Source organism: Neomonachus schauinslandi, chromosome 2, assembly GCF_002201575.2.
Source record: "Neomonachus schauinslandi chromosome 2, ASM220157v2, whole genome shotgun sequence".
Lineage (NCBI taxonomy): Eukaryota > Metazoa > Chordata > Mammalia > Carnivora > Phocidae > Neomonachus > Neomonachus schauinslandi.
In genome coordinates this window covers 138,569,198-138,581,254 of record NC_058404.1, presented here as the reverse complement: position 1 = coordinate 138,581,254, position 12,057 = coordinate 138,569,198, and the positions used below count along the sequence as shown (strand labels likewise).

At 37.5% G+C, this 12,057-nt stretch overlaps 1 protein-coding gene across 2 annotated transcripts in view; it reads left to right on the top strand.

Moving 5' to 3' along the window:
* CFAP299 (cilia and flagella associated protein 299) overlaps positions 1-7,474 on the top strand; it is a 565,740-nt gene extending 558,266 nt beyond the window's left edge. For both annotated transcript variants that reach the window (XM_021702434.1, XM_044912690.1), the window contains one exon: positions 7,379-7,474. In XM_021702434.1, coding sequence (XP_021558109.1) covers positions 7,379-7,474 — 96 coding nt within the window. The remainder of the gene's footprint in view (positions 1-7,378) is intronic.
* The last annotated feature ends 4,583 nt before the right edge of the window (positions 7,475-12,057 follow it).

The window sequence follows — 12,057 nt, the reverse complement described above, 5'->3', positions numbered from 1 at the left end:
TCCAACTCTTGATTGCAGCTCAGGTCATGATCTCAAGGTCGTGAGATCAAGCCCTGTGTTGGGCTCCAAGGTGGGTGTGGAGCCTGCTTAAGATTCTCTCTCTCCTTCTCCCTCTGCCCCTCCCCAAATGTAAGTGTGCTTGTGTGCGCATGCTCTCTTTCTGTCTCTCTAAAAAAAAGAAAGAAGAAGAAGAAATTCTGAAATGAATTTACAAATACATGCAAAACTAATCTGTCAAAACCAATGCAAAAATCAATTGCATTCTATGGAACACTGCTCTGCATTTATACAGACATGAATTTTTTCATTATAATGGGATTTCTACAACTTACAGAGTTGTAATATCAGTTAAAGATGAGAAAACCTACACGAGTGAGTAGTCACAGTAGCCACTATTTGATTTTTGCCCATTTCAAAGTCTCTCACAATTTTTTCTGAAAGTCTCCTTTCCTCTTTTTATCATAATAAATTCAAAGAGTGATCATTCTTATAAAATAAGGTTGGTCCCATTAGATTTGCCTGGTTGTTTACATAGATGCAGTGAAAGTGTTATTTTATCATAAAGGACACCTTAAGTTTTCTTTGTAAACTCTAAAACCATACAATTTTGAACAAATACTAAATTAAATTATGTCTGGAAGGTTTCATAAGGAATCTCAAATTGGATTTTTAAAATCCTCTATTATCTGGTGACCTGAGGCTAGGAAACCAAGCCCAAAAAAATGCTCTCCACCATATTTTACTTGAAAAACCTATAAATTTGGGTTAATTCCTCTTTTCTCAAGGTCCCCCAAATATACTAAAGTTACATATATTTAATATATAATATTTTTAGACTTTCTAAGCCAAGAAATAGGCCAAGGCTTTGTAGGCACTGCTTCCCTAAATAAAGTCAAACTTAATCCATGAAGAGTGGCTGTTCCTACCTGATTTAAATGAGTATTGTTCTAGAATATGACATTCCAGGTAAGGCCTTGGTTTTTCAATTTGTACAATTACACCCTGATTAAAAAAAAATAACAGCTTCTTTTTGAACCAATGCAAATAACTAAATGACCATGGAAAGTAAGTGTAAAGTAGGTGTAAAGTTTCACTTAATTTTTTCTAGACTTAGAATCCAATTATGGGAAGGCAAAAATTAGAAAATAAAACTGTTAGACATATTTGGACATTTGATTAAGATAGGATCAGGGTACTAGAGAAATAATACTGAGTTATGTATTTAATTAAGCAATTAAAATAATAAAACATTTTAAATCAATATAGATTTTAACATGATTGTAAAGAAACTTATTTTTTTATAAGTGAGGAATCTTTGTTCTTTGTTTTCTATTTCTTTCTTTTTCTTAATCAGGAATGTGATAAATTCAATGTAAAGCACAGAAAAATATTCTTATAAGGCAAACATTATTTGCTACCTAGACAGATGACACAGAAAGAAGGTCAAAAAAAATATTTTATATGGTAGGCAAAGGAATGAACCAGTAAGTAAAGAAAGCTGGAAGCCCATCGAGATAAGGCAAATGTTACTAAAATTTTAGTACATTTCATCACTTCTTTTCAAACTCAAGTGCTATAAATCAAGGCAAGTAAAATTTACTTCCAAATTTGCCCTTTATTTTGCTTTTCCTGTCACAGCAATTCTCAGGGTATCCATGAGTTCAAAATAATTTTTATATTAATATTAAGATGTTATTTCTGTTAACATTTTAATTCATGTTCATCGTTGCTCTAGTCAAATGAATCAGTAAGTATTTAAAAATATCTCAGTTTCAACTTCTGATACGGCAAATATTGATGGTTATAACCCACATAAGATTTTTGGAGTCCTCAGTAAGTCTCAAGATTGTGTAAGTGTTCTGAGAAGGAACAAAAAGAAAATAAAGGCCTGAAAAACACCACTGTATATATTTATACAAGGCATATGTATATATAAAACCAGTACTATCAAGCCTCCACTATGAGACAAAACTACTTTCTCTTTGGAGCACAAAGGCACATAGACAGTGGTTTTAGTCTGTCGTTACTACTTCATGTAGTCTCAACCATTCATATTAATTGTGACTTTTCATCAAAGAAACTCCTATTTCAGTGAGACAACTAGAGGTAGAAAATTAACCATTGCCTGTCTTCCAAAAGCATTTTAACAGAAGAGCAAAGTTTATCTTGCACCTTTCTCCAGCCACACACATACCTTTTTAAAGAGACAAAATGAACCAGTGCATTAACATGACCCAAAGATAGGATTGTTTCGTGGAATATAAGCAAAAGTATATAAATTTAAAATTATGCATTATAATTAGGCATTAAATGGCCAATATTCTATCTTAGTCAGAAATTATCTAGATATCAAATGAATATTCATTATATAATTCAACCTAATAGCAATCCTAAGGCTTTATGTTACCTAAAGATCTTAGGACTTATATTCAAGCTGACATATTAAAAATAAAACATAATGGGGGCGCCTGGGTGGCTCAGTCGTTAAGCGTCTGCCTTCGGCTCAGGTCATGATCCCAGGGTCCTGGGATCGAGTCCCACATCAGGCTCCCTATTCGGCCGGAAGACTGCTTCTCCCTCTCCCACTCCCCCGCTTGTGTTCCTGTTCTCGCTATCTCTCTCTCTGTCAAATAAATAAATAAAAAATAAATAAAAAATAAAACATAATGACTATTGAAATAAAGTTATCAGAATAATGATCTGATTTTGTTGAATACAAATTTATATTTTTCATTATCTTAAATATTGTGTAGGAGTAATGTTAGCTTATTTGATCAGTATACTTGAATAAATTTAAGAAAAGCAAACCCAAGTAGAATAAAATATGTGCTTGTATTATACCTAACACTGATAAATCAAACTACAAGCCATTTTTATTAAACCAAGATTACACTAGTCTTTTTTTTTAATTTTAGTATGTTATGTCAATCACCATACATTACATCATTAGTTTTTTTTTTTATTCTGTTAATCCCCATACATTACATCATTAGTTTTAGATGTAGTGTTCCATGATTCATTGTTTGCATATAACACCCAGTGCTCCATTCAATACATGCCCTCTTTAATACCCATCACCAGGCTAACCCATCCCCCCACTCCCTCCCCTCTAGAACTCTCAGTTTGTTTCTCAGAGTCCATAGTCTCTCGTGGTTTGTCTCCCCCTCTGATTCCCCCTCTTCATTCTTCCCCTCCTGGTATCTTCTTCTTTTTTTTTTTTTAACATATAATGTATTATTTGTTTCAGAGGTACAGGTCTGTGATTCAACAGTCTTACACAATTCACAGCGCTCACCATAGCACATACCCTCCCCAATGTCTATCACCCAGCCACCCCATCCCTCCCACCCCCCACCACTCCAGCAACCCTCAGTTCGTTTCCTAAGATTAAGAATGCCTCATATCACTGAGATCATATGATACATGTCTTTCTCTGATTGACTTATTTCGCTCAGCGTAATACCCTCTAGTTCCATCCATGTTGTTGAAAATGGCAAGATCTCATTCCTTTTGATGGCTGCATAATATTCCATTGTGTGTGTGTGTGTGTGTGTGTGTGTGTGTGTGTGTATATATATATACTACATCTTCTTTATCCATTCATCTGTCAATGGACATCTTGGCTCTTTCCATAGTTTGGCTACTGTGGACATTGCTGCTATAAACATTGGGGTGCACGTACTCCTTCGGATCACTACATTTGTATCTTTGGGGTAAATAGTAATGCAATTAATTGCTGGGTCGTAGGGTAGCTCTATTTTCAACTTCTTGAGGAACCTCCATACTGTTTTCCAGAGTGGCTGCACCAGCTTGCATTCCCACCAACAGCATAGGAGAGTTCCCCTTCCCCTGCATCCTCGCCAACATCTGTCATTTCCTGACTTGTTAATTTTAGCCATTCTGACTGGTGTGAGGTGGTATCTCATTGAGGTTTTGATTTGGATTTCCCTGATGCCGAGTGATGTTGAGCACTTTTTCATGTGCCTGTTGGCCATTTGGATGTCTTCTTTGCAGAAATGTCTGTTCATGTCTTCTGCCCATTTCTTGATTGGATCATTTGTTCTTTGGGTGTTGAGTTTAATAAGTTCTTTATAGATTTTGGATACTAGCCCTTTATCTGATACGTCATTTGCAAATATCTTCTCCCATTCTGTCAGTTGTCTTTTGGCTTTGTTGACTGTTTCCTTTGCTGTGCAAAAGTTTTTATCTTGATAAAGTCCCAATGGTTCATTTTTGCGCTTGCTTCCCTTGCCTTTGGCGATGTTTCTAGGAAGAAGTTGCTGCAGCCGAGGTCGAAGAGGTTGCTGCCTGTGTTCTCCTCTAGGATTTTGATGGACTCCTGTCTCACATTTAGTTCTTTCATCCATTTTGAGTCTATTTTTTTTGTGTGTTGTAAGGAAATGGTCCAGTTTCATTCTTCTGCACGTGGCTGTCCAATTTTCCCAACACCATTTGTTGAAGAGACTGTCTTTTTTTCCATTGGACATTCTTTCCTGCTTTGTCGAAGATTAGTTGACCATAGAGTTGAGGGCCCATTTCTGGGCTTTCTATTCTGTTCCATTGATCTATGTGTCTGTTTTTGTGCCAGTCCCATACTGTCTCGATGATGACAGCTTTGTAATAGAGCTTGAAGTCCGGAATTGTGATGCCACCAGCTTTGCTTTTCTTTTTCAACATTCCTCTGGCTATGCGGGGTCTTTTCTGGTTCCATATAAATTTTAGGATAATTTGTTCATTTCTTTGAAAAAAATGGATGGTATTTTGATAGGGATTACATTGAATGTGTAGATTGCTCTAGGTAGCATTGACATCTTCACAATATTTGTTCTTCCAATCCCTGAGCATGGAACATTTTTCCTTCTCAATGGGTAAAAACTGAGAGCTTTCCTTCTAAGGTCAGGAACATGGCAAGGATGTCCACTATCACCACTGCTATTCAACATAGTATTAGAAGTCCTAGCCACAGCAATCAGACAACAAAAAAAAATAAAGGGCATCCGAATCAGCAAAGAAGAAGTCAAACTCTCACTCTTTGCAGATGATATGATACTTTAGATGGAAAACCCCAAAGATTCCACCCCAAAACTGCTAGAACTCATACAGGAATTCAGTAAAGTGGCAGGATATAAAATCAATGCACAGAAATCAGTTGCATTTATATATACCAACAACAAGACAGAAGAAAGAGAAATTAAGGAGCTGATCCCATTTACAATTGCACCCAAAACCATAGGATACCTAGGAATAAATCTAACCAAAGGGGCAAAGAATCTGTACTCAGAAAACTATAAAATACACTAGGCTGATTTACCAAAACTTTACCTTAATTACATGAACTTAAATGTTCAAAACATTTCTGAGTTTCTGTAAGAATAACGTTTTTAAACAGATTTATTTATTTCAGAGAGCACGCGCGGGTGGGGAGGGGCAGAGGGAGAGGCAGTGAGAATCCCAAGCAGACTCCACGCTGAGCTCAGAGCCTGACACAGGGCTCGATCTCATGACCCTGAGATCACAACCTAAGCCAAACCAAGAGTAAGACACCCAACCTACTGTGCTATCCATGCACCCCTATAAGAGTAACTTTTTAAGTATAGCACATATCAAATATCAAAATTTTGATTTCCTCATTTTCCTGGAATTTTAAACATTAGCCACAGGCCAAAAGTAAACACAAAAAAATTATCAGACTATATATCAAAAAGTTGTTTCCTTTCCTCATAAGCACAAGATTCTTAATTTGAGCTCAAAATAGACAAATAGACAAAATAAAATACTAACAAATCAGATTCTCTGTCGTCTTCCATCCAAGAAAGAATAAATCTCTATAATCTATTACTCTGTTTACAGAGATCACAAAATTTTGGCCACAAAACCAAATTACTACTACCAATGGGGAATAATTTATTGATTATAAAAGTTCCAAAAACAAAAACAAAACAAAAAAGTAGTAAAATGGAAAATATGCAAAAAAAAAAAAACAGAGGATAGGCAAAGTGAAAGTTCTGTGACAACAGAGAATTTACCTCTTGGAGCCAAGAAATGCCCTAGTTTATGTCATACATGAGGTACAACACTCCAACAACACAGGTTCCTCAGCCGTCAGATGAATTCATGAAACATCACAGTCTACTACAAGATAATTGTTTACAAGATAATTGTGTACAAGATAATTTTTCATAAAAGGATATAATTATGACTGTCATAAAGATATGAAACGAATGTACAAACTATTTTATTTAATTTACTAATTATAGAGGGAACCAGTAAGATAGTACAAACAATTCAAAGGAGAATTCTAAAAGCAAAACATATATACGGAATAAGAAAAATTGAAATTAATTTACAAATAGATGCAAAGTAGAACTCAATGCAGGGCAATAATTAATTGAATTCTACTGGGTACAATTAATTTGCATCTTTTTGACAAGACTATTTTGCATTATCATCAAGTTTTCCACAACTTAAAGAGTTGTAAAATAGCACAAAAACCGTGAAAGGCAGAAAAAACTTGGATGGGTGAGTCACTCAGGACACCCACTACTTTTGTTCACCCATTTCAGTCTTTACAGTTTTGCTGACTCTACTTAATAAAAGATAAAATAAATTATATCTTCTCACTAGCAAGAAATTAATACCATGGGGACAAGGCAGGACCAAAGCTTTCCTCTACTCCCACATCTAAATGTCTTATCATCTCTTCCTAAAAGAAGAGAGAGCAAGTAACTTCATTCTTTTGTGCATCGAATATTTTCCAACTGCAGATATTACCAACTCTTTTAGAATCTCTCTCTTCTCGCTTATCAATACCACATTAGTGAATACTCGTTCCCACGGGAGCTCCCCAGGAGGCTTGAAGTATGATAGATTATCCTGAATAAAAGTAAAAGGAGCAAATCTTTTTTCACAGATTATAATTTGAAGGAAGGAAAAAGCAGTTCAAATAGTTTTTAAACTGATGAGAAGCTTTAATGAAACCTACCATGGACATCATCAATTCCAAACTCAAGTTCATTTTTTATTGGACAAACTTGAAATTATGATAGGATTCTTTTAGGTTTATTAACCTGTGATTACATCTGTTTATGAAGCCCTCCCCTGAAAATTCTGCAGAGTTAGTGACCCATGGGGTTTAGCATGAGCCTGGGACAGTTTTGACCCTAGCTATTTTCAGTAATATCATAAACCAGAGCCTCAAAGCTTCTGATTGGAATTATCACTACTCTTAAGAACCTGAGGGGAAACATGAAAATGTCTTCATGACCATGGCATTTTTTTGTTCTATTTCTATTATATTGAAGCAAGAAGAAAATTCATTTGATGCCAATCATTTGCATGATGTACTGGACTGATTAACAATATGATTTATGTATTTTAGGTTTCCCCAGGTGACAACTCTACTAGAACCCCTATCCAGACAGAACTCTACATTCAAGCTGTCATTTTTGACCACATTTCTAGAAGAAAGACTTAAGTACCAACATGTTACATGGTCCCCTAATGACTTGCTAAATTTGAATAAATTCTATAACCCTAAGCAATTTAGGAAATAAATGAGTCTGTAGATGGAAGGCAAGTTAGAATAATAAAAGTTGATAAAGAAATCAGAAAGAAAACCATAATCGTGACTGTCTTTGTGTGGTACAGATCTTAATCTGACTTGAGGTTTTTCTAAATTTTTCCCCTTAAATGCTGAAGCTGATTGCAACAGTTCATGGAGAGAATCTTCTTGCTACTTATTTTGAAGCTCAGATTTTCCAAAACAAAAATGTTCCAGGTCTTACTATTGCCAAATATAGGGGACCAAAATCTGTACCATGTGGCAGTGCTATCTACTAAATTTGTTGAATAGTGATAAGAAGTCTGAAATTGAAGAACAAGACTAAGAAGATATAAATACAAGATTTTCAATAGCTCTATATGAGAAAATAAAATCTGAAATGTCCCATGAGATGATGTATAAAATGAAGTGTTTAATATGTTTATGTGCCTGGACAATATGAATGCCATGACCATGAAGCTGAGAAAATGAAATCTGAGAGAAACCAAAAGATTTTAGAGAAGTGAGGACTTCATTAGGGAAGAACATGTTTTCCTCATGTGCCCCTGCAGGTGGCTTTTGTGCAGAAAAGATATTATTCAAGAGGTCACCTGTGATTTAAAAATTAATATTTTGTTCTTCCTCTTATTCCTATTCTCTTCTCTTCTCTTTCTAAATAATCCAGTACTAAGGCATTTGTTTGGGGCCAAGCAAGGTGGAAGACTGCTCAATGTGTGGGAGTGGGAAAGCCCAGAGCAGGACATCAGAGTTCCAGTGGGGTGAGAAGGGTGTATTCATAGGGGAGGTGATGGCCTGGCATGAGATTGGAGATTCCACTCAAGATGAGTAGAGTGGTATTAAATTAGAATTGGATGTATTGGAGTGATCTCATCATTTTCAATATATACAACAAATACAGAATATATGTTAATGTTTTATGCATGCATCTGCCCTTGCTCTGTTCAATAAGAGGGCCTCAAAACAGCAACACCCAATATCAATGAGCTCACATTGCACCCAGATCTTGGTTTCTCACCACCACTTTCTACCAAAAGGAAGCAGGCATCCTTGGGAAAATGACTGATTCCAGGGCTGAGACAGGGAAAATACATGAGTCTAGAACATCTTTTTGTGCCAGAAAGCAAAGAAGTTCTTGAAAAATGAAAGGGATTTATCAAAAGGACACCGAATCCACATTGGGAAAGTTCCTAAAAGATCTCTTAGATTTCATTTTCTCAGCTTCATGGTTATGGCATTCATATTGTCCAGGCACATAAACATATGGGACAGTTTGGGCATCAAAATAAATAATGAAAACCACAGGCAGAAAGTAGGAAACCATGAGCCCATACTCATCTACATAAATGAATAAATGGAAAGTTTGCTGAGGAATGGGATGTTTACATAGTATCTCCCAGAAAATATGTATTAGTTACAGAGGGAATAATGGAAAAAACTGGAAGATGCCACTTTCAACAAGTGATCGAAGAGAATATGTTTAGTAATGAAGCAAACTGAATTTGTTCCACACCAAATAATATACAACAGAGTAACTCATCATCACTTTTGTAATAATCCTGCCAAAATTGCATAACTTGAATATAATCAAGAGAAAACTCAGAAAAAAACAAATCCATGGGCATTATGCAAAATAACTGGCCTGAGATCTTCAAGGTGTCAAGATCTTGAAAATAGAAGACTGAAAAACTGTCTCAGACTGAAGGAGACTAGAGAGACATGATAATCAAATGCAACACATGATTCTGAGTTATATCCTTATCCTATAAAGGGAATCTGGGAACATCTGGTAAAAATTGAATGGTTTTTGAAGATTAGATGGTGGTAATGTAAAAATGTTTATGTCCTGATCTTGATGATTATGTTGTGGTTATATTAGAAAATGTCCTTGATTGTGGGAAATTACACTAAAGTGTTTGGGAGTCAAGGAGCATCATGTCAGCAAATTATAAATATTTCAGTTGGGGGGGGAAGGTCTTTGTGCTGTATTTGCAATTTTTTTGTAATTCTGTGATTATTTTGAAATAAAAAATATTTGATTTATTACATTTATAAATTCAAAACTCTACTTATATTCTAAGTATTTGTATAAATTTTATTGTTCTAGATTTGATAAAATTTTTACTATCATTTTTATGAGTTCTTTTATAGTTTAATTAACTACATTTCTTTAAACATTTTAAATTTTGTGATCTTCATTACATTCAATTTTCTAATAATTTCAAAATTTTAACTAGCAAATAAGCCTTCATATACATTTAAATAACTCTTATAAATTTAAGAATTTAAATGTATACAATTGGGGGGGACAGGAAAGATGGTGGAGGAGTAGGGGACCCTATTTCAGCTGGTCCCCGGAATTGAGCTGGATATCTACCAGACCACTCTGAGCACCCATGAAACCAGCCTGAGATGTAAGAAGATCTGGATCTCTACAAACAGAATATCGCAGGCGGTTGGTTTTGAGGTACGAAGTGGGGAGCTGTGATTCCGCCGGCAGATATCGGAGGATAATCGGCAGAGGGAGGGTGCCTGGCCGTGGGAATCCTGCACCGCCGGTGAGCGACAGCCTCGCGTGCTGCGGACGGGCACAGACTCGCAGACCGGTAGCATTGGGAAAGGACTTTAGGGCAGCCCCTGGGAGAGAAACCCAGAGCGCCGGGGTTGCGCCAGTGAACTGCAGCCGCCGGGGTGGAAACCCGGAGCGACAGAGTCACGCGCACGCGAACTGCAGCCCCCTGGACGGAAACCGAAGCGGCGGAGTCGCGCGTGCGCAAACTGAGAGCGGCTGGCGGTTTTAGAAGCACAAAGGGCAGAGACGTGCCCCGATCTGAAGGCAGGACTGGGAGCGCTGCAGAGGGACACACAACCCAGGACGCTGCAGTTTATAGCAGCACAGACAGAAACGGAGACAGTGTGGCCTGGAGAGCTCACTGAAGCACAGACTGCGTTCTCTCTGCTCTGAGGCAGAGGGTTGGAAACGGTCTCTTCTGCTCTGACTCGTGGAAGAGACGCGGAAAGCCGCCAGAGAACAAAAGCCCCCAAAACTGATTCCCACTGAGCCCATCCCCCACCACAGGGGTGCAGGGCAACTCCGCCCAAACAGGGTTGCCTGACTAATAGCTCGCAGGCCCCACCCGCAGAAGACAGGCTGGGAAAACAAGAGGCCAGCAACCCTAAGGTCCCAAGAAAACAGGTGCATCCTGCTTGGGTTCTGGTCAATAATTTGGACTCTATACATTCCCTCAAACACCCATCAACAGAATGACTAGGAGGAGGAGCCCCCAAAACAGAAAAGACTCAGAGATTATGACTTATGCTGCAAATTTACAAATGGATGTAGATATAACCAAGATGTCAGAGACAGAATTCAGGCTAACAATTGTGAAGACAATGGCTAGAATGGAGAAATCAATTAATGGCAACATAGAGTCTCTAAGGGCAGAAATAAAAGGTGAATTGGCAGAACTTAAAAATGCTATCAATGAGATCCAATCCAATCTAGGTAATCTAACAGCTAGGGTAACTGAGACAGAAGAGAGAATAAGCGACCTGGAAGATAATATAATAGATAAAAAGGGAAAAGAGGAGGCCAGGGAAAAACAACTCAGAATCCATGAAAATAGAATCAGAGAAATAAGTGACACCATGAAGCGTTCCAATGTCAGAATAATTGGAATCCCGGAGGGAGTGGAGAGAAAGAGAGGACTAGAAGATGTATTTGAGCAAATCATAGCTGAGAACTTCCCTAATCCGGGGAATGAAACAAACATTCGAGTCCTAGAGGCAGAGAGGACCCCTCCTAAGATCAAGGAAAACAGGCCAACACCCCGGCATGTAATAGTAAAACTTGCAAATCTTAGAACCAAGGAAACCATCTTAAAGGCAGTTGGGGGGAAGGGATTCCTTACGTACAGAGGGAGGAACATCAGAATAATGTCAGACCTATCCACAGAGACCTGGCAAGCCAGAAAGGCCTGGCAAGACATATTCAGGGTACTAAATGAGAAGAACATGCGGCCAAGAATACTTTATCTGGCAAGGCTTTCATTTAGAATGGATGGAGAGATAAAGAGCTTCCAAGACTGGCAGAAGCTGAAAGAATATGTGACCACTAAGCCGGCCCTGCAAGAAATATTAAGGGGGGTTCTATAAAAGGAGAAAGACCCCAAGAGTGATCTACAACAGAAATTTACAGGGACAATCTATAAAAACAACGTCTTCACAGGCAACATGATGACAATTCATTCATATCTTTCAATAATCACTCTCAACGTGAATGGCCTGAACACTCCCATAAAACGGCACAGGGTTGCAGATTGGATAAAAAGACAGGACCCATCCATATGCTGTCTACAAGAGACTCATTTTGAACCTAAAGATATATCCAGACTGAAAGTGAAGGGATGGAGATCCATCTTCCATGCCAGTGGACCTCAAAAGAAAGCTGGGGTAGCAATTCTTATATCAGACAAATTAGATTTTAAACTAAAGTCTAT